The following is a 24012-nucleotide window of genomic DNA, read 5'->3' as shown; positions in this document are numbered from 1 at the left end:
CCCATTCTTGATAGTGAAAGTGCATATTAGAGTGTTTGGATTTTTTCCCTTAGTAAAGGCCACAGAGCTCCTCCCTATCTCCCAACACATGCTTATTTCCAATTAAAAATACCAAACACTGAATGTAGTATATAAAATTTCAGTCAGAAAATAAAGTGAATTCTTTAGTCACATTTCACCTTGCTTTCTACTACTTGTAGTTAAGGATTATCTTTAACCTAATGAATTTGGAGTCCTGGTGTGGAGTCGTGTGTTAATGTGTCAGACTGCAAAGCCGTTTGAACTGCAAGGTCAGCAGTTCAAGCTCACCAGCTATATACAGGGTCGATATGGGTCGGAATTGACTTGACGGCACTTAACAACAATATTGAATTTAGGAGTTGGTGCTTGGTACAGATGGTTAACTGCTAACCGAAAGGTTGTGGCTTTGACTACCTACAAGTGCCTCAGAAGAAACACCAGGTGATCCGGTGTTAAGTGCCATTGAGTCAGTCCCGACTCAGGAACCCTGTGTGGGATTTTCAAGGAGCACTTACCAACAACAACAATCTGACATCCCAACTTGCCTATTTCATGTACAGAACTTTGTCTCCACAGAGTGGTGTCTGCTGATGTTTTGAATGAAGAGCAAATAGGTTTCTATTACCAAAGCTCTAAGCTACACTACACAAAGGAATTTACTGCAGAATGTTCCAATTTGTTATATAATCAGCCGGTTAAGTTTCACAATGATGAGGTTCCTGAAGAATTTGCGTCTATCAGATTTCCTTCATGTCAGCCATAAATTTCGTAGTAAATACATGAAGCTGAGGGTCCTCCCTCTCAATTTTGACAAGCAAGGCTACACCTATATACCTGGAGGTACTCCGTGTTGCAAAATTGGTAGCCGATGTGGCAGAACTGTTTTTTCTTGCTTGTCTTCATCACCAGTCTGGAGCCTCTGCTTAAGTGTTAGCTCTTTAAATGGTGATGCTGGTTCCAGGGGTTTAGAGAAAACCTAACTCCTATATATCAAAGGGGTGTGATTCTTTATGGAAAATCATGAGTACTAGCAAGTTATTTGAAAGAGGAGCACATTAACCAGGAAAAAGATTAGAAACGTGGGTGACGTGAACTGGATGTAGCTTTTTCATCTCAGACTTTTGTTTCCCCAAATAAAAACACTACAAAAGGTTTTATACAGTATAAAAGATTCTGCAAACAGCTAGGAGACTAGCCTTTCAAAATTCATGAAATAAATGCACTTAGAACATTTACATTTAGGAATGTTTATTGTCTAAATATGGCTTATTTTGTTCTTATAAAAACATCACTTGGACATTACATTTACTGAATTTCAGTCCAATAGAAGTTCTAAGGCAATTCTTAAACAACTGAAAACACAAAAGAAAAAGTAATATGAATATGCTTTCATATTTGCCTACTTGTGAATAATGAAATTCTACTAGAGAACTGTTTGATACTAAGTTTTGTCTTCAAACATTTTCTCTTAATACTAAAAAATATACAAATCATTTACATAAAACTAACTGCAGAAGAAGGCACAGCTGGCTAGAGTGTCTAGAAGCACAGTGCAGCGTATGTAGAATTAAAGGGAGAACAAGCTTCATTCACATCCTTATTAGTTACACTGAAATCCATTAAGAATAAAAGTTCTTCACTGTCAACAGCGTTCAACACTTAAGAGCTAAGAGGTTATTTTTAAAAAAACAACATTAAAATTCATTTAATGCAAAACAGATTTTCATAATATACTTGAATATAAAAAAAGTTTAAAAAATGCTAACATAAATCTAGACTATCCATGTTATGAAAAGTGCAAACCAAATTAACAGAGTTTCACAATGTCCTTCTCATGACACAGGTAAACTAGTCCATGGGGACAAATTGGTTTCTTGAGCTAATGAGTCCATAATTGCAGCCAGACGTCATCAGGATTTCTGAGAGCTAGAAGAAAGCAGTACTGGAGAAGCAGCTCTGTCCAGACTGGGCAGCGGCATGTGGCCATTCAGCAGTGTTGGGAACTGTAGGAGACGAAAGAGTTTTAAAATCGTTACTACAACTCCTTTGGGAAGAATTTCATCCCTAGACAGATGAGTAGACCAGTTCTCCCAACATCCCTATGATGGAGGCCAGATGTCAATCTGTGTTACAAAATCTTTTTTACAATGTATGTTACACAATGATTAGAAGATGATAGCTTGACCAAGATAGTGAGACCAAGCAAACAGGGAGGTCCAGAACATGTCACTAATGGCTTTATAGGGATGTTGTTACTAAGTGGCATTGAATCAGTTCTGACTCACATAGGGTTTCCAAGGAGCAGCAGGTCGGTTTGAACTGCTGACCTTGCAGTTAGCAGTCCCATGCTTATCCTACAACACTCACTACACCAAGGCTATTAGAAAATAGTTATGTACGTTATATGCTGCTAACACATGTTTAATTAAAAACAAACCACTGCCTTTAAGTTGATGCCATCTCATAGTGACCCTAGAGAGCTGAGTAGAACGAATCCTTTTGAGTTTCCAATATTGTTGATCTTTATGGGAGAAGACTGCCAATTTTTTCCTGCAGAGCTGCTGATGGCATGTTCTAATACTAAACGTTTCTAAGCTACTTAGAATGCTGATTTGCCTTGAGAAAAAAAAATGTTTTGTAAACTAGAGATCATTGATTCTTTACGTGAGTCAGTTTTTTCTAAAACCCAAAGAACTATTATTTTATACTAAGTATTTTGAAATTTGTCATCAATTTTCCCGAATAATATCAAACTGCTTCCGAGAAACTCTTAAAAGTGAGAAATGCTTCCATCTTCAACAATTAAGATGAAAGATGAAGGATATTTTTATTTGGAAGCTTAGAAATTGTTAATTGCTCTTTGCAATTATACTATCCAATAGATCAGTCAACAATAGCAAAAATAATATCTGTATTTATAATTAAGAGGATAAATAATATAAGTATATATATATACTTAAATTATAAGCTCCAGATCTGAAAATAGATAATGAGGGAGGCTTCAAAAACTTCTTAGAAAAATGGAATTCTTCCTCAAGTTTTTTGAAGCTCCCTTGTATATCAGCTATACTCCCAACTGACGAAGAACCATTCAAGGCCTACTTTTAGTAAGTGACTATTCACAACAAGATTATCGTGATCAAGTATGACATATGGAGTGCTGTGGCACAGCGGGTTAAGCACTGAACAGTAAAACCTAGATGTCGGTTGAACCCACCAGCTGCCCCAGAGGAGAAAGACACGGGCAGCCTGCTTCTGTAAAGATTGATAGCCTCGGGGCAGTCGCACTCTGCCCTTTACCCTCACTGTGCATTGGAATCCACTCCACAATGGGTTACATTTGGTTTTTGAAGTGTATGTCACAATGATACCTGATTTGTCTCCTAGCTTAGTTCCTGTTTCGTCCCAAACTCACAGGGTATCTGAGCCTCTACATCTTTACTCTGGTAGCGTAGTGGTTACGAATCGAGTTGCGAGCCTTAAGGTCAGTGGTTCGAAACTACCAGCTGCTCCGCGGGAGAAAGATGAGGCCTTCTTCTCCTGTAAAGATTTACACCCTCGGAAACCCTGTACAGGGTCGCTATGGGTCGGAACCGACTCGATGGCACTTAACAACAACAACATCTTTACAAGAGCAGACAGCCTCATCTTTCTCCCGCAGAGCAGCTGATGGGTTTGAGTAGCTGACCTTGAGGCTAGTAGTAGAGTGCTTATCCTACAGTACCACCAGTGAAGTTAAATATTAAACTTCATTTAAACATTAAATATCAAACTCTAGAGGCTGGCACATGTCAAAGTACAATAAATATTTGTAGAACAAATAAATTTATGCAATTTTCAAGCTATTTCAGCAAGTGTTATGTGTTTAGTGCCTAGACAGTTTTTAAATCACTTAACTCATTTAGTTTCCACTATTTTCTTAAGTCCAACTTAAAGTCTTCCTCTTAGTTGCCCCTCTGAAATGTCTTCTAACTCTGTCCAGATTTCTGAACAATAATTCTTCCCAGTATTTGAAGCAGTGTACCAAATTTAAGGAACTCTGGTGGTGCTGTAGGATAAACATTGGACTACTAACTACAAGGTCGGCAGTTCAAATCCTTTAGCAGCTCCCTGGGAGAAAGATGAGGCTTTCTGCTCCTTAAAGATTTATAGCCTCAGAAACGCTATGCAGGTTTGTTCTAAGTCAGAATGACTAACAGACAGCAGTGGGTTTGGCTTGGTGTTGGTTTTCTAGGTCAAATCTAAGTTTTTTCCTTCTCCAACAAACTTGGAGCATATGTGAAAATATATGTCATTGTTACTCTGAAAAAATTATTCATTAGTATGAAAGGGGCACTGTTGACAGTAATCTGAATTCTGAATACCCATCATTTGTAATTTCTAGTCTTAAAAAGCAAAAAGTACTATTCCTCTTACTATGTTTACCATTTTCAAAATTTTTACTTTCTACTTTTATCACACTCAGCCACTCTCTTCATATTTGCTGTTAGTGCCATCAAGTCAGTTCCTACTTAAAGCAACCCTATGTAGGATTTCTAAGGAATAGCTGGTGGGTTTGAACTGCCGACCTCGTGGTTCAAAGTCCAGTACTGATCCTACAGCACCACACCAGGACTCTTCATTTTAGAGTAATATTATCTTTAAAGGTACAAAATGTTCTACTTAGTCTCATGGATCTAACTACCAATGAAAGCTCTTGGCTGTGTAACCTGTCAGCCATTCAGACAGGGTTGTGCTTTTTCATCAGGCATATTTTGATTGGCTCCCGGAGAGAGGACAGGCCCTTTTAGTATAAATTCTGAGCACATAATCTTTAAATGTAGCAATGTCTTGTGCAAATAGTCTGCAGAGTTGAGTACTCGGTGGCTCTCCAAGTATGATTCTTTGACCAGTAGCAGCAGCATCAATAAGGAACTTTGGAAATTTGTAGCACATTGTGAAGCTCTGGGGTGGAGATTTTAACACAGATTCTACTGCACAATAAGGTTGAGTGAGAACTGTGAGTCTCTAGTAGAGTCTGTCATGTTTAGAATCACTGCAGGCGTGAACCATGCTGGGAATATTCCTCAACTCTGATACTTTGGAAAAGGTCGTTTCTAAGGCAATGGGACTCAACTCAGAGAACTCCCAACCAATAGTTCTCAAACCTCACTATGCACTTCCCCAGAAAGGTGGGAAATGAGAGGCCGTTAGTGATTTAAAGATCTACTGAGCCCCTACTGCCCATCAGACCCTGTGTTAGATTCTAGGATGAGTTAATTTTGCACTCTTGCCTTCATGGAGCTTTCTATTGCAAATACAACTCTTTTCTTCTTCACTTCTTGTTGCTAGCTGCCATCGAGTCAGTCCTGACTGACGGCAACCCGGGTGCGCAGAATCGAAGTGCTTCACAGGATTTTCAAGACTGTGACCTTTCAGAAGCAGATTTCCAGGCATTACTTCAGAGGCACCTCCGGGTGGGTTTGAGCCACCAACGATTCAGTTATTAGTCTAGTACTTAATCAACTGTGCCACCAGAGACCGGTATTCGAATACTGCTGCTTCAATCTTGAGACTTTTAGAAAATGAGGCCTGCTAGAATTCCATCAAAACCTTCGTTAGTACTCCTAATTAATCTAGAACTTTCTCAACATTCTATTTGCTCTTTGCTTTTTGCTCATGATTTCTAGCTTTTGTTTCCCTGCCTGAGATAAAATGGTTAAGAATCAACATGTTGGCTGTGGATGACCACAGTTCAATTTCTTGAGAACATGGGGCCAGGGCAGAGAACGAAACCTAATTAGGGATATAGTCACATCATGACACCCTACTCCAACCTCGTTAAGAAATCAGAGAAGCAAGATAGTAATCAAAACCTCTTTGCCTTCCCTCCTTCTTCCAAGGAGACCCTAATTCCCAGCATGCTGAGCTCCTGGCACAGAGCTGGTATTCAGCGAATAATAATGCTGACAAGCACAGTGACCAGATCAGAAAAGCATGACAAGCTCATCTTTTTAACACTTTCTTAGACACCTCTTGAGGAATTCTTAAGCATTACTTATTTAATCAGTCAACAGTAACTAATGAGAACTGCCTAATGTGCCAAAGAATGTGCTAGACACCAGGGCGGGCAACACTACATTGAATAAGATGAAGCTCTGGTTTCTTGGGGTCCTTGTCTAGTGGGAGAGATAATTCCAGATGAACAATCACAATATCAAATGGCTGAGTGCTAGATACAGCAGGGGAGTCCTGGTGTGGTGCTGCAGGATAAGCACTGGACTGCTAACCATAAGCTTGGTTGTACAAGCCCACCAGCTGCTCCTTGGATCTGGTATATAGGGTCGCTATGAGTTGGAATCAATAGCACTTACCAACTAACAACAACAGATGCAGCAAGAGCTGAGGAATTTCAACTGGGGTGAGCCACACTGCGGGGTGTATGCAGGGTGGAAGAGGTAAGGCTAGAGTTAGGTAAAGAAGAACCAAACAATGAAGGGTTTGAACTTCATCCTGTTCCAATTCTGTCCCTAGAACCCTTTCCAGAGAAACTCAAATATTCAAACAGTAGCATCTGGGTCCATGAGTCCCACTCTTTGGGTTTCAAAGAGGAAATCCTGATTTCCATGAGATAGCTAAGCGATGCTACTGCAAGGTTCTAGTGTGTGAAGGTGCTCACCTAGCTCCCGGAGCTCTGCAAGATAAAGCAGCAGAGTGTGAGTTATTTTTTAACCAAATGTCTGGGGTGCTTGTGATTTATTATGGAAGAAGAACACTTGACTGTGATTCATAGACTTGATACAGATACTTTTTCTATCAGAGTATAAAGAAATCGTTCATTTTTTCCAATTTATTTCAAGTGTTGTTCATATTTTAAAGTCTTTCACAAGCTTTTATAAAGAATAATGCTTGAAGTTTTGCCTTTTTCAAAACCCTTCAAGAACTTCATAACTGTTCCTTTTCCGTGATATGAGTAAGTCATTTTAGCCTCAATGAGTATGTCTGCCTTTGAAAGGTGTTCAAACCCCATTACTGTGAACTCTCCTTGGAAACCTAATAGTGCAACCAAACATAGGGCACTGTTACTTTGTAGGATTTATAGGGGGAGAAGGGGAGACTTAAAAATTGTATATTTAATAGGGTTCCGGTCCAAATGCTCACCTGGAACAGCGTGTTTGGCCCTTGCAGCCTGGCAGGACTCAGCGGAGCAACTGGACTAAGGCTGCTCCAGAAATGTATGCTGGACAGCAGTGGACTCGGGGTCAAAAGCAATCCATTTGGTGTCTGGGGAAGAAAGCAAATAGACAATGCTCATGTTGGTATCGCTTGACTCCCACCAGGATCAACAGTCAGGTGTGCTCGAGACGGGCCAAGAACACAAGCATCTGACAACTTTGTTCCTGCAAGCCTGGACCCAGTTTATTGTTACTTAATCGCTAAAATTCCACTAGCTTTGAAAAGGAGACACATACTGACAAGTTACCATCCCACATCGTTCCAGTAAAAAAATCAAGGTGGCAGTCAACGTTTAACTGGCTCCCCCTTCACATTAAAGAATTCATGCCCAGGTGAAACAGGATGCTATGAGTGGCTTTTATCTTTTCGTACCTAGACTTTCTCTTTTTCCCCCAACAGTTTCTACATATACGATTCCATGGCACTGATTACATCCTTTGGATTCTCAGCCTCCGTTTCAGAGTTATTCGTCCCCTAGTAATATAAACTCACTGCCCACTAAGGGTCCTATCCAATCTTTCAAGTTGCTGTTATCATTTTGATCACATGTAGATAGTTCTTCAAAGAGCATAATGCTCAACACAGCCTTTTTGAGACAACAGTTTCAGGGACTGATCCAATTTCCATGACTCCAGGATGTGATGTCTGGTGTCCAAGAGAGTTTGAAATGTTGTTATGCATTTTCCTCCTTTTGATCAAGAACCTTCCATGGACTCTGTGAACAAAATGTTTAGTAATTGTAGCCAGACACCATCCTATTCTTCTGGGCTCATGCCCAAAGGAGGCAACTGTTCATGGAGGTAATAAAGCACATTTCGATATCCTTCTCCTATTCCAAGGAGCTCTGGTAGCAAAGTGGTTACAAATCGGGCTGTGAACCTCAAGGTCAGCAGTTCAAAACTACCAGCTGTTCCAGGGGAGAAAGATGAGGCATTCTGCTCCCGTAAAGACTTACAGTCTTGGAAACCCTGTACAGGGTCGCTATGAGTCAGAGCCGACTCCACAGTACACAGCCACCAACCAGCCACCTCCAATTCTAATTTTCCTGCTTCCTCTATTGCTCCAGGTGAATTGAGACCAACTGTTATTACTTAGCTGGCCACTTGCAAGCTTTGAAGACCCCAGATGCTACGAATTGAACTAGGAGGTAGAATAGAAACACTAGGCATGTTATTGTTATTAGGGATTCACTGGAATGTCCCATGAAACCCTGACCCTAAACCTCCAAGGAACCAAATCCCATGAGGTGCTTGATTGTACATAAGCAGCCTTAGCAGCTACTTTGTTTTGTGTGTGTTGTTGTAAGTTTATTGCACAACTTTTGCCAATTGAACTTTTTACAGGTGTAGTACTAACAATCAGCTGTACAGCGTCACCCTTACACAATGCATATTTTCATCATCGTGAACTTCTTCCCCACACACTTCCACCCTGGTAACCACTAACAAGTGCTGTTTCCCATACATTGGTTTTTTTCTTACCTTTGTATCTAAGTTCGCTACACATTTGTCTTGTCATACAAAAAAGCCCTAGTGCTCCAGTGGATTAAGCACTGGGCTGCTAATTGTAAGGCTAGTAGTTCAAACCCAGCTGCCACTCGGTGAAAGAAAAATGACTCTGTCTGCCCCTGTGAAGGTTTACAGTCTTAGAAACCCTAAGAGCAGTTCTTCTCTGTCCTATGGGGTCCCCTTGAGTTGGAAACCACTCGATGGCAGTGAGTTGTTTTGGTTTGAGGTCATACTGTATTTTTCTTTTTGTGATTGACTTATTTCACTTAGCATAATGTCTTCCATTAAGGAGCTCTGGTAGCGTAGTGGTTACGAATCGGGCTGTGAACCTCAAGGTCAGCAGTTCCAAACTACCAGCTGTTCCGCGGGAGAAAGATGAGGCGTTCTACTCCTGTAAAGATTTACAGCCTCGGAAACCCTGTACAGGGTCACTATGGGTCGGAACCAACTCCACAGCACATAACAACAACAATGTCTTCCATTACAGATGGTGCAGGACTGGGCAGTATCTGGTTCTGATGTGTATAGGGTTGCTATGAGTCGGAACAGACTCAATGGCACCATCCATGTTTCAAAACTTCATTTTCCTATTGGCTAAGTAGTATTCCATTGTATGTATGTACGACATCTTGTTTATCCATTCATCTGTTGATAGGCACTTAGGTTGTTTCCACCTTCGGCTACTGTGACTAGTACTGCACTCAGCACTGGTGTGCAAGTCTCTGTATGTGTGTAGGAGTGGAATTGCTGCTTCATATGGTAGTTCTATTTTTAGTGTTTTGAGGAACCACTAGAATTTTCTAAACCTGACTACCACGTTGCATTCCCACCAGCAATTTTCAGTTTCCCCACATCCTCATCAGCATTTGTTATTTTCTGTTTATTTGTTTTCCCAGTGGGAATGAAATGGTATATCATTGTGGCTTTGATTTGCATCTTTCTGATGACTAATGATGCTGACCATCTTTTCCATGTGTTTGGTGGCCACTGGAATGTTACCTATATTTTCTTATTTTTCTACAGCAAACGTCCTTACAGCACCTACAGACACACACAAACATCCATACAGTGCCTACACACACACACACACACACACAAACGTCCTCACAGCACCTACACACACACACACAAATGTCCTTACAGCGCCTACACACACACACACAAACATCCTTACAGAGCCTACACACATACAAACGTCCTCACAGCACCTACACACACACACACACACACAAAATGTCCTTACAGCGCCTACACACACAAACGTCCATACAGCGCCTACAAACACACACACACTCATTTTAAAGACCTCCCAAGCTTCTCCTTCCCTCTCAATGGCCCTTTAATGCTTTGTTGTTGTTGTTGTTGTTGTTGTTAAGTGCTGAGGAGCAGCTGCTGAGCTTGAACTGACGACTTTGCAGTTCAAACCGACCTTGCAGTCCAGCACATGAACTCGTTGTGCCACACCAGGACTCCTTATTTGCTACTCAAATAACCTGCAAGAGCTTCTTCAGAAGCTCTGAGCTTGCTTTTCCAGATTTCACTCCAGATATAGGGTTGAAAGACAATTCATCTCCTTGGCAAGTTTTTTTTTTTTTTTTTTTTTAAATCCTTTCTTGTCAGATTGGGTGTAAAGCCAAAACTCTGGATTTCCCACGAGTGTGCCAAGGACTACATTTGCTTGCACACACGCAGCGGGAGTCCTGGCCTGCAAGCTGGCTGAAGAGTAGAAGAAACCACGGGCCTCAGCATCTCAGCTGGTAAATTGGCTGGTTTCTATTCTCCCAGGAGGTGAGTTCCCTGGCTCAGGGTGGGTTTGCACCTCTGGTTACTGGAAGGAGCCCCTCAGCAGTTTTGTGATGTCAATAAAGTACTTTGTATAAGAAGAACCCCAGCAAAGGCACCCATTTCACATTGCATCATGCTAGATGCTAAAGTGTTGTTTTTGTCTAGAATTGGCCTCAGCAGCTTCATTAATTACCAAGAGCCTTTGGCTTAAATCTCGATTGAAAGGTCTGCTCTGTTCAGGAGAATGGAGACAAACATTCAAAAGGTTCTCAAGCTGTGAAGCTGCTGAAAAGTAAACTAATTTATACTATGTTATTTAAGTCTTTGGTTCCACAGCATTTCCTACATATTGACTGGCCATTGAGGTTACTAGGATAAATACATGTTTTAAATAAGCTTCACATTCATTCTAGTCCAAGACAGTTTCTCAAGTGCATAAGGCCATCTGGTTTAGCAGTTGAGAATTCGCAGTTAAGCATGGGCTCTGCCAAGGTTCCAATCTCAGAACCACTACTTTCTAGCTAGGCAATCTCGGACACTTCCCTAACTACTCTAGGCCTTAGATTCCTAGTCTGTAAAATGGGGAAAATAAAAATGCTTACATTACAGGGTTGTCAGGAAGATCAGAAAGATGATCTACATAAAACAGCTAAAGGTGTGCCTCACCATTGTCAAGTGTCGGCAAGTCCATTCCAACTCATAGACCCTGTGTAGGGTTTCCAAGGAGTGGCTGGTGTGTTTGAACCACCGATCTTACAGTTACCAGTCCAAAGCCTATGCTATAGCAACACACCAGGACTCCTGTATGTGCCTAACCCATAGCCTTATTACACTAAGTATTTAATGAACATTTTAATGAATAGATGAATTTGTCATTGCAGGTGGTCCCTTATAACATATTTGAGTTACAAGGAATTATACTTACAACCAAACTTTGTTTTTTCCATATACTACATACTATGTTAAAGTGCTCTGGTAGCGTAGTGGTTACAAATCAGGCTGCTAATCTCACGGTCAGCAGTTCGAAACTACCAACCGTTCCACGGGAGAAAGATGAGGCTTTCTGCTCCCATAAAGATTTACAGTCTCGAAAACCCTGTACAGGGTCGCTATGAGTCAGAACCAACTCCACGGCACATAACAACAACAACAACAACATACTGTGTTGCAGCGGAGTACTGGTGTGGTGCTGTGGGTTAATGCGCTGGACTGTAAAGCTGGTTTGAACCACGAAGTCAGTGGTTCAAACTCATCAGCTGCTACTTGGAAACCCTATACAGGGTCGCTATGGGTCAGAATGACTTGTAACAACATGTTGCAGCATGTCATTTGCTGATTCATCACGTCTGTAAGTTTATATGTAATGTTTCCAACCCCCAAAGACCAATAAAGATCAGTTTATAAAGATGTTGTTGTTATGTGCCGTGGAGTCGGTTCCAACTCATAGCGACCCTGTACATACTGGTAATAAAAAGCAAAAATAATGAAAACTAAAAAAAAAAAAAGAGCTGATTTATGAAGGATCCAACAGAACCGAACCTCATTGTTGTAAGTCAGGGATTCTCTGTAATTCAAAGTGGACCCAACATAAGGAATCATGGTGTTGCAATGGTTAAGTGCTCAACCACTAACCGAAAGGCTGGTGGTTCGAACTCAACAGCTGCACCACTGACGAAAAGGCCTCGTGATCTGTTCCAGTAAAGACGCCAGCCTTGAAGAGCCCATGAGGCCATTCTACGCTGTCCTATCAGGTTGTTGTGAGTCAGGATAGACTGAACAATACAGTACAACAGCATCTCAACAGCCTGCCTGACATACTTCCTAAATGTACTTCAGCCATTTGCAGGAGAAATTCTTAACTATATATCCAACAGGACTGAAACACTCTGAAACAAATGCCTTCCAGTCAGTCCACACCTCTCACCTGTGTTAGGCTCAAGGCCACAAGCTCAGGTGACCTGAAGACTAATATTTGCACGCTGCTCTGGAGCCAGCTTTCGACCACAATCTACCACATTCACATTTAATAACCAATGTGTTCCCAGTCTCTTAGTGTCCCATCAATGACAGTCTCAAAGCTCAGAAGAGACAATGAGTATCCCCTAAAGCACAAAACATAGCTACAATTTTTCTCACATCTGCAGCCACAAATACTCACCCATTCGTTTTTAATCCTCTGAGCAATATATAGTAGCATCTATATTTCCACAGTCTAAAATATCTGTACCCATGTCTGCATGTGAGATGTTTACACATTTTGTTTCTAAGGGATACAGGATGTACTCGGAATAATACAGTAGGCCTTCTGTCTCTCATGGTTTGAAATGTCTTCTATAATATATGCAAATAAATATTGTGGAATGACTTCATTCGCTCCTCTCCCTCCCATCCCTCTTCTCCCTGAAGCGCCTGTGGTCTGAAGGAAAGAACTATTTGGTTGTTTTTTTAAAGGAAGGTTCCTGTAAAGCCTGGGTCATCTCGGGTACAGTGTGAGCTTCATCACCTCTCCACAGATCCCTGGAGTCCTACAGGGTAAGCTGGGTCTGAGGAATCGAGGTTAAAGAAAGAAGCCACAAGCAAAACTCGAGCTTTCGGTCTTTCACCAAAGGACTCCTAGTGGTGCAGTGGGTTAAGCATTGGGCTGCTAACCAAAAGGTTGGTGGTTCAAACTTACCAGCTGCTCTGAGGGAGAAAGAGGAGGCTGTCTGCTTCTGTAAGGATTTACAGTCTCTGAAACCCTACGGAGCCATTTCTGCTGTCTTACAGGGTTGCTAGGGTTAGAACTGACTCGATGGAAGTGGATGTGGTTGGTTTCGGGTGCCTTCACCACAGACTATCTCAGCTAGAAGTCTCAGCAATGGAAACTCCTGAGCACATCAGCTGCCGGGGAAGCAGATGACCCCGGGAGCAAGGGCCATGCATTTCCAAGGGGAAGGCCTTTCCTACCAGGATTTCCTTTTCATCCTCCTTGTCAGTTCAGTGTCCTGGTGGCACACTGGTTAAGCACTAGGCTACTAACCAAAAGGTTGGCGATTTGATCTCACCAGCAGCTGTGTGGGATAAAAGGCTTGGTGATCTTCTCCCATAAAGATCACAGCCTGGGCAACCTTAATGGGGTTGTTCCATTCTGTCACGCACGGTCATCACTATGAGTTGGAAACATCTGGAAGGCACACAACCACAAACCCCGATGGTTCTTCTTCCAGCTAATAGGCAGTCTCCTAAAAAAGCCTGCTCATTGGAGCTAAACCAGGTGAGCTGTGCTGTCCAGACGTGCCCTGCAACGATATCGTTGCTCACATCTGCTCATGCCCCCAACTTCCTCCTCTTTCCTACCCCTGCTCACTAAATGCCAGACAATCCTGAGAGTCTTCAGATAAGACCCCTCAACCAGATGGGCTTTCTATTTTTCTAAGTCCTCACAACACTTAGTCACTTGGAGAACTAAGGTGCACCTGATCCACCTTTTCAATAAGTCTCAGATGCATGTGAAAGATGGACAATAAAAAAGGAAGACCCCAGAAGAACGGATGCATTTGAGTTAGGGTGTTGGCAAAGAATACAGACAGTACCATGGACTGCCTGAAGAATAAACAAATCTGTCTTCGAAGAAGTATGCTCTGAAGACGTGAAGATGGTGAGACGTCATCTCTCATGCTGGCAGGAGGGATCAGAGCCTGGAGAAGGACATCATGCTTGGTAAAGTGCAGGGTCAGCAAAAGAGAGGAAGCCCCCCAACGAGATGGATTGGTACAGTGACAACAGCAATGGGCTCGAGCATAGCAACAACAGTAAGGTTGGCTCAGGGCCAGGCAGTGTTGTGTTTTGTTGTGCATAGGGACGGTGAGTCAGAACCAACTCAATGGCACCAAACAAGAACATAACACTTTTTTTCTTAGTATTTAACATTTTCTGCCTCATACCGTGGTATTCTGCATATTTTTCTCATACCTCTGCACAGCCGTCAGGGCACTTTGCTCCTCTTTATACCTCCTGTAGCACCGCCTCATGAATACTTGGATAAACTGAGCTGAGCTGTAACTCTAGCTTGCCTCGCTTATCACCTAATGGCTATCTCCTCTTGGAATGCACCCCATTTTCAGACTGTTTCTGACAATTCCTCCATTCCTGTCAACAGTTGTTGTTACGTACTGTGGAGTCGGTTCCGACTCACAGCAACCCTGTCAAATAATACACTCTATATCTAGTCATTCAACAAATACTGAGTGAATGCACAGCATGTAGTAGGTGCAGGAGATACAGAGACAGAACAAGTCATCATCCCTGCGCTCACTGCCCCATCAACAAACCAGCGGACATTCTCCCTCACTGAGATACAAACTGCCTTTCACCTCAACTCAGGGTCTCTGGACGGCCTGTGGAGCCTTCCTGGCAATAACTCCCCCGTTACCCACTCCCCTTCCCTTTCCTGCTGCACTTCACAATAACACCAACAACACAGGGTTAATTCTGAGTACACTTAGTGCACGGCCACCACCCATGCATCAGTGCTGCTAGGATGTTGAGCAGGTTTCAGCAGGGTTTACAGATTATTAAGATGGACTAGGAAGAAAAGCCTGGGAATCTACTCAGAAAATTAAGCAATCAAAACCCTCTGGATCACAGTTCTGATCTGCAACCAATCGTGGGGATGGTGCAGGACAGGGCAGTGTCTGGGGTTGCTGTGAGTTGGGGGCTAACTCCCCTGCAGCTAACAAGAATCCCTTTACATGTTGAGGAGGAGTCCTGGGTAGTGCAAATGTTTAAGCATTATCTTGAATTGAAAGGTTGGAGGTTTGAGCCCACCAAGAGGCACCTCAGAAGAATAGACCGGTAATCTGCTTCCAAAACCTCATAGCCCTAGGGACTGTGGTTCTGCTTACACGGTCATCAGGAGTTGGAGTCAACTCGGTGGCAACTGGTTTGCTTTTGGTTTTGACATGTTGATGACACCCTAACTTTTATCTCCAGCCCCAGACTCTGCCAGCTGCAGCTGGGCGGATCCACCTTACAGACTCCACACAGCCTGGAAGTTTTTCTTCATCCCCTACTTCTCACCCTCAACTTCTGGATCCTCCCTACCACCCTATCCAATTAGTTACTGAGTCCTGCGGGGGCAGCATTCCCTCGATCTCTGATCCAGCCCACTGGCCTTCACCTGGAGTAGTACAAGAGTGTCTTCACTGGCTCCATGCCTACCTGTTCCCCATCCACACAGCAGAGTGATTTTGAACACAGTTCTAGCCTTGGATACTCCCCTATTGCTCACCTCCCTTTACCTACTTCACCTTTGGAAGGTTTCCTCCAATCGTACTTTCCTATTACTCTTGGGGCCAGAAGGATGGGGTCTGATATTTTTGTAGTCCTTTCCACACCTTACAAATCATTGTTGTTGTTGTTAAGTGCCATCATTCAGTTCCAACTCATAGCGATCCTGCATAGGGTTTCGAAGAGCAGCTGGTGGGTTTGAACTGCTGACCTTGCTGTTCAAATCGACATTTCCGTCCAGTGATTTATCCTACAGTGCCACACCATGACTTAATGCTCAGTAATTATCTGCTGACAGTTCTGATACGATGTTTTGCATTCACTTGTTTATACCTCCACTAACTAAATTTCCCAACAAAATACGTCTAAATTCCTCAGTCAGCTTTGAGAGTCCTGGTGTGGTGCTACAAGATAAGCACTGGACTGCTAACTTCAAGGCCAGTGGTTCAGACCCACCACCCACTCTTCAGAAACTCTTTACAACAGGGTCACTATGAGTCGGAACCGACTCAACAGCACTTAAACAAAACATAATTTCATATCTCACCCTAAATTATATATTGCCCCGTGTTCTTTATCTGCTAAACAACAAGCTATTAACTCATGGGAGTAGGAACTGGGTCTACCTAACTCACCTCTGAATCCCCAGGTGCCTAGTAAGTGTCTAGCAAATGGGAGGTGTTCAATGACTATCTCCCCAAGAAATGAACAAATGGTGGGGAGCCACTGCCACAGGGACGGAACAGGACCTTGAGAAGCTGCTCACCAGGAAGTAGCAGACTGATGACTTGAGTGAGATGCTGGGTAAGCCATCCACAGCTTTAAAGTAAGGAGATTGGACAGGGGCCTCAGTTGAATAGGTTGTGCCAATAAATACCATCTCTCATCTTAATCTCCAACAAGCCCTGGGGACACTCTGGGATAAGCATTCGAACGCTAACCAAAAGTTAGGCCAGTGGTTCAAATCCACCAGCCCCATCTCAGAGAAAGATGCTGTAAAGATTTACAGGCTCAGAAACCCTAAGAACAGCCCTACTCTGTCCCACAGGATGAGTGTGAATCAACTCAATGGCAGTGTTTTTGTTTATTAGCGTCCCCCTCCCCTTGGTATCTTAATCTCCCCACACAAAGTCAACAGAATCCCCGACAATACTGGTGGTGGTGGTGGTTATGTGCCGTGGAGTCGGTTCTGACTCATAGCGACTCTGTAGAGGGTTTCCGAGGCTAATCTTTATGGGAGCAGAAAGCCTCATCTTTCTCCAGCGGAACAGCTGGTAGTTTCGAACTGCTGACGTTGCAGTTCACAGCCCGACTCGTAACCACTACAATACCAGAGCTCCTTCTGATACTACTACTTGGGGTTAAAAAAAAAATTTTTTTTTTTAATCCTAAAAAGGTAGCTAAGAATCTGTGTATACTCCTGGAGTCATCTGAATTCAAATTCCAGAGTGGTTTTAAGGACTTCAAAAGAGAAATAGAATCCCATATGGGCCCAGGATAAGTACAGCAAGTAATGGAGGCGGGTGAAGGAATTTGAGCAGAAGTAGATGGGGGGGTAGGGGGGCCAGAATCATGAACCATCAAAGCAAAGGCAAAAGCAGGAAGAGACAGGCCCCAGGGTGTGAAGGTGGGGGTTCTATGTGCTGTGTGTTCCTCCCAGGCATCCCAGAGCTCAGGTTCCAAGAGCCTCCCACTGGAGTGTCAGAGAGTTGCATGCAACTCAACCTGTGAAGTACTTCTACTGCAAGAAGCCTTCCTTGTAGGAAAGGCTGGGATGGAGGGAGCTGCATGTTGAAATGAGGAAGAGCTGTGGAGATTCGGAGGAGACTGGGATCATCACCAGGGCACAAAGTACACTCAACTTTTTCTCTTTGGTTATAATAGCAAGGAGACCAGAAAATGAAAGGCCAGGCCAGAACTGGAATAGGATCCAATAACACTTAATTCCACATCCCCACCTATGACTTTACCTCCAAGTTGTTTCATCACCCAGGACATGAAGGAAGGAGGCTTTAACATATGCTGAATTGGTGCTGGGCCTGGGCCACTGCTAATAAAACATCCTGGGGCATGCATACTCAGACTCTGATGGGGAATTCATGCCACAGTACCAGCACGTAGCTGACTGAGCTCAGCGTCTCAAACATCCCATGTGAGATAAACAGCGGTCTTGGTCTAAAGGAAGGCAATGCACTGTGCCAGCCTCAGAGTCTGAATTACCTTCACATTGTTAAGACATGAGGCGGGAGAAGGTGGCCGGTTCAGTCAGTTGGTGCTAATAACACCAAGGTCACAGGTTCGATCCCTGTGTAGGCCACTCTCTCTTTCAGTCAACAGTTACTTTAAAGTAACGGTGAGAAGGTAAGGAGGCAGGGAAACTAGATTCATGGAAATGCAACAACCAGTTCAGATATTATGAGAATGTTCATCTACTGTAAAAAATTGAATAATGTCACTGAACAATCTGTGTTGAAATTGCTGAGTGGGAATCTAATTTTCAGTGTACACTTTCATCAAAACACAATACAATATGATTTTAAAGAAAGAGAGACATAAGACAGCGACTGAACAGAAGAGGCAAATGAAGGGAGAGGGACAGATGATACTAAGATACAAAAGATCCAGAGAACCAGAAGTTCTAGCTGGCACCACTCGAGCATCCAGGGGTCTTGGCTTACAACCAGGAGGGTTTCACATCCTGGCTCCACCCCTATGTCTCAATTTCTGGGACTCATGCCATCAATGATAACATCCTTGCTTTTCTCTAGCTAGACTCAAATGTGACCTCACTGGCTGTGCCCCAACTGGATCAGTTGCTGATACCTAGTTGCTGTTTGTATTCTAGTTTGTCACTTCCTCATAGTTCTGTGATTATGGAGTGTTAGGGTGATCATCATTTCTATCTACATTCATGAGTGCTGATTATGAATTTAAAATTCCAAAGAACAAGAACAATCTCTCTTAAATTCACTTTGTGTGTCCCTTTTCAGCACAGTGACCCTGTAGGACAGTGTAGAACCGCTCCATAGTAGGGTTTGCAAAGCTGCAAATCTCTATGAAAGCAGACTTTAGGGTTATCAGACCAATGTTTAACCCACTGCACCACCAGGGCTAGAATCAACTCAGTGGTGGTGGGTTTGGGTCGGGTGCCTCCTTTATCAGAAGCCGTAAGAACAAGATGCTAGCCGGCATCTGAACATTTTGACCAAACATTTCATCGAAGAATCCAGATCAAAAGGGGGAAAATGCAAAACAGAATTTCAAGTTCTTATGAACTCTAGACTCTCTGGAACCTTTGAGGATAGATGAACCCTTGAAACTATTGCTCTGAGATAATCTTTAACCCTAAACCAAAAATATGTCCTGAAGTCTTAAAACTGAATAGTAGTTTTGCTTAACTAATAATAAAGGTATGCATTATGCTCTTTTAAGAAGTATCTACACGGCTTTAAACTGACAGCAGCAGTTCCGAAGACTGGACAGGAACTTAGGGGGCAATGAGTATGGAAATACGGAAGGAAAACCTCAGAAAAGGAGGGTGAGAAACATTGCACAACTGAAAGAATGTAATAAATGACACTGAATTGTACACATGAAAACTGCTGAATTGATACATGCTTTCTTGTGTATCTTTGCAACAACAACAAAACAAATAAAATTTAAAGAAAAAAAACCCTGCTTTGTGTAGGTAGGGCCTAGTGGACACAACACAACTATTTGGGGACATGGAGGGTGATTTTTTTTTTGCTTTTTTTATTTTACTGTGATAAAAGATATGTATGCAACACAAAACTTGACATTGTCAACATTTTAAAATTTGCTGGTTCAATCATTTTCAGATGAACAATTCAGCGACATTAAGTCCATTTCCCATATTGTGCAACCATCATCACTAACCATTTCCAAAAGATTCTCATCACCCCAAACAGAAACCCAGGACCCCTAATGCAGTCACGTCCCACTCCCCGTCCCCACAAGCCCTAGTCTCAGGGAGGACACCTGTCCCTCTATGTATTTGATGTACATCATGCTGTGAACCTCAATTTCTACTCTGAATTTGGGTCTAATGAAGCATGTGGTTTAACAGGGCTCCAGAGGGGACTGTAACCACAGGACACTGTGGTCACATCAAACCCAAAAGACCAAACCAGTTGCCACTGAGTCAGTTTTGATTCATGGTGATCCCATGAGTAGCAGTGTATCAGCACAAAACTACGTTCCACTGAGAGTTTGACGGCTGCTCTTTTCCAGAAGATGATCACCAGGCTTTTCTTCTGAGGCACCTCTGGGTGGATTTAAACCTCCAACATTCCAGTTAGCAACCAAGTACTTAACAGTTTGTACCACTCAGGGAGTCTCAAAAGTAAAAAGACCAAACCCACTACCATGGAGATAATTCCAACTTAGAGTCATGCTATCAGACAGAGAAGAGATTCTGTGGCTCTAAATCTTTACGGAAGCGACAACCTCATCTTTCTTCTGTGGAGCAGCTGCTGGGTTTGAACCACTGACCTTTTGTTTAACAGCTCAATGCTTAATCCACGGTGCCACCAGGGCTCCTTATGGACTCTTAGTTCTACCCTTCTTCCTGCCAGTTTCTAGTTGGAAATAACAAATCGTGGGAGTTGCATCTTCAAGGTATCACATGAATACAGCATGCCTCCTGTATTTTCTAACATTTAAAGGCGGTTTCCACAAATGTTTATGCGCAAACAGTATCACACTGCACACATCACACCATGCAGAGGAAATTCAAGTTGTTGTGACAAAAAGGAAGCAGTAACTTACACACGTAGAAAGGAAATAGAAGAGCTGAGAGAGAGAGGGAGGGAGAAGGGATGGAGGCAGGGAGGAAGGGAGGTATCATGCCTGTCTGTGGCAGTTCACCTAAGATCCATCAGAAGCCTTTCATGCCCAGGCCCTGGGGGCAGTCTCAGGGACACGAGCCCATTCCCCAGCTGTGGTTGAGTAGATAAAATTCTGCAGAATAAGCTATTGTTGAAGGAGGCTGCACCTTTCAATGTTGATGCTGTTTCTGACCGTCCACTGGTGGCAGAAATATGGGACTGATTTATTTTTAAGCATATTATCCCATGTTAATTAAGTTGTATTACATATGCTGTTGTTGCTACGTGTCATTAGGTTTGAACTGCTAAGGATGTGGTTCACAGTTCAGTACTGATCCTACAGCGCTACACCAAGAGTCCTTATTATATGTATATATATATATATATGTAATGTGGAGTCCTGGTGTGGCGCTGTGGGTTAATGTGCCAGACTGAAAAGCCGTTAGAATTGCAAGATTGGCGGTTCAAGCTCACCAGCTGCTCCTTGGAAACCCTATACAGGGTCGCTATGGGTCGGACCTGACTCAACGGCACACAACAACAACAACAACATATATGTAATGTAAAGAAAACAGAAATCCTCAACACTGGACCAATAAACAACATTCTTATTAATGGCGAAAAGACTGAAGTTGTCAAGGACGCCATTCTTCTTGGATCAACTATCAACACTCATGGAAGCAGCAGTCAAGAGATCAGACGACGTATTGTATTAGGCAAATCAGCTGCACAAGATTTTTTTTAAAGTGTTGAAGAACAAATATGTCAGCCTGAAGACTAAGGTGTGCTTGACACCAAGCCATTATATTTTCAATAATCTCAAAGCTGGACAGTGAATAAGGAAGGCCACAGAAGAATTTTGATGCATTTGAGTTGTGGTGTAGGAGGAGAATATTGAAAGTGCCATGGGCTGCCCAAAGAACCAACAGATCTGTGTTGGAAGAAGTGCAGCCAGAGTGCTCCTTGGAGGCCAGGATGACCAAACTTCGTCCCTCATACTTCGGACATATTGTCAGGAGGGACCAGTCGCTGGAGAAGGATGTCATGTTTGGTAAGGTGGAGGGTCAGAGAAAAAGAGGAAGCTCCCCAGCGAGATGGATTGGCAAAGTGGCAGCATCGACGGGCTCAGGCGTGGCAACAATTGTGAGGTTGGCCCAGGACCGGGCAGTGTTTTGTTCTGGTGTGCACATGCTGCTATGAGTCAGTACAGACTTGATGGCACCTAACAACAACAACGACATCTATAATCCCAGAGTCCTGATGCAGAACTGTAGGATCAGCAATGGACCGAAAGGTCAGTTTGTACTTCAAGGACATCAGTTCAAACTCACCAGTCGCTCCTTGAAAACCCTATATATAGGGTCGGAACCAACTCGACAGCACTTACAAACATATATAATCCTGATGTGGCACTGTAGGATAAACATTAGACTGCTAACTGAAAGGTCAGTGGTTCAAACCCACCAGCTGCAAGTCAGAAACCCTATATAGGGTGGCTATAAGTCAGAACAGACTCGAAGGCACATCACAACAATGTGTACATACTCCCTAAAGCAGCAGCAGGAGCGGAATCTCAGAGAATCCAAATCCTACATGAACTCCAAAAGCAGTTGTTGAGTCTCAATTGTGACTCATGGCAATCTCGTGTCAGAGTAGAACTATACTCCTCAGGGTTTCCAGTGAGATGACTTGCATGTTGCTGAGATGCTGAACATGAAGCTATGCTAGTGACATTTTAAATACCAGTAGGGTCATCATCGGTTGAGCTTTCTGACTAAAACAGATTAGGAAGAAAGAGAGAACAACATCTGAAGGTTTAGTTACTGAAAACCTTCTGAACAGCAAGAGAACACTGTCAGATACAGTGCTGGAAAATGAAAACTTTATGAACAGCAGCAGCAGAATGTTGTCAGCTATAGTGCCAAAAAATGAGCCCTTAAAGCTGGAAGACACTGAAAATACAACTGGGGAAGAGCTGCCTCCTTGAAGTCGAGTTGAGTAAGCTGATGTTAACGGAGTAAAGCTTTGGGGACCCTCATTTGCTGATGGGGCACAACTCAAAATGAGGAGAAACACCTGCAAACACCCATTAATAATTGGAACATGGAATGTACAAAGTATGAATCTAGAAAAATTTGAAGCTGTCAGAAATGAAATGGAACACATAAGATCAAGGCATTAGTGAGCTGAAATGGACTTGTAATGGTCATTTTGAATCAAACAGTCATATGGTTTACTACACCATGAACAACAAATTCAACAGAATGGCATAGCATTCATCGCCAAAAAGAACATTTCAAGATCTATCTTGAAGTACAAACCTGTTGGTGATAGGATCATATCCATATGTCTACAAGGAAGACCAGTTAATACATTATTATTCAAATTTATGCACCAATCACTAAAGCCATAACGATGCAATTGGAGAACTCTGCCAACTTCTTCAGTCTAAAATTGTTCAAACATACAATCAAGACATATTGATAATTACTGGTGATTGAAATGCAAAGGTTCGGGTTAACAGCTGGAAAATATAGCCTTGGTGATAGAAATGATGCTGAAGATTCCATGATGGAATTTTGGAAGACCAATGATTCATTCATTGCAAATACGTTTTTTAAACAACATAAAAAGTGACTATCCACCTGGAATTCACAGGCATCAAATTGACTACATCTGTGGGTAGAGAAGGTGAAAAAGCTCCATACCATCAGCCAAAACAAGGTCAGGGGCCAATTGTGGAACAGACCCATCAATTTCTCATATGCAAGTTCAAGGTGAAGCCGAAGAAAGTATGACCTTGAGCACATTCCACCTGAATCTCGAGATCACCTTAAGAACAGATTTTATTCTTTAGACACTAAAAATGACTGAAGACCCAAAGAGCTGAGTGAGGCATGACACCAACAGCATTACACAGGAAGTAAGCCAACGGTCATCACAGTGACTGACAGAAGAGACTAAGAAACTTGCTCTGTAGCATAGAGATGCTAAATCAAATGGAAGAAATGAGAACGTAAAAGAGCTGAACAGAAAATTTCAAAGGGTAGCTCAAGAAGACAAAGCATTATAATGAAATGTGCAAAGACCTGGAGTTAGAAAACCAAAAGAGAAAAATATGTTCAGCATTTCTCAAGCTGAAAGAACTGAAGAAACAATTCAAGCCTCAATTTGAAATACTGAAGGATTCTAGGGGCAAAATATTGAATGATACAGAAAGCATCAAAAGAAGATGGAAGGTAAACACAGAGTCACTATACCAAATAGAAATGGTTAATGTTCAACCATTTCAAGAGATAGCATATGATCAAGGACCAATGTTACTGAGTGAAGAAGTCCAAGGTGCACTGAAGGCACTGGTGAAAAAC

The 24012-nt window shown here is 42.6% G+C and overlaps 1 protein-coding gene across 1 annotated transcript in view; it reads right to left on the bottom strand.

The window, feature by feature from the left end:
• Positions 1–1265: 1265 nt before the first annotated feature.
• ELK3 (ELK3, ETS-domain protein (SRF accessory protein 2)) overlaps positions 1266–24012 on the bottom strand; it is a 104386-nt gene continuing 81639 nt past the window's right edge. Inside the window, exons 4-5 of the mRNA XM_006871803.1 lie at positions 7162–7284; positions 1266–2024 (exon numbers count right to left, since the gene is read on the bottom strand). Of these exons, the coding sequence (XP_006871865.1) occupies positions 1932–2024; positions 7162–7284 (216 nt within the window). The 3' untranslated portion in view covers positions 1266–1931. The remainder of the gene's footprint in view (positions 2025–7161; positions 7285–24012) is intronic.

The sequence above is a fragment of the Chrysochloris asiatica genome, unplaced genomic scaffold (assembly GCF_000296735.1).
Source record: "Chrysochloris asiatica unplaced genomic scaffold, ChrAsi1.0 scaffold00174, whole genome shotgun sequence".
NCBI lineage: Eukaryota > Metazoa > Chordata > Mammalia > Afrosoricida > Chrysochloridae > Chrysochloris > Chrysochloris asiatica.
Note: the sequence above shows the minus strand (reverse complement) of the source record. Positions and strands in the feature narration are given on the sequence as shown.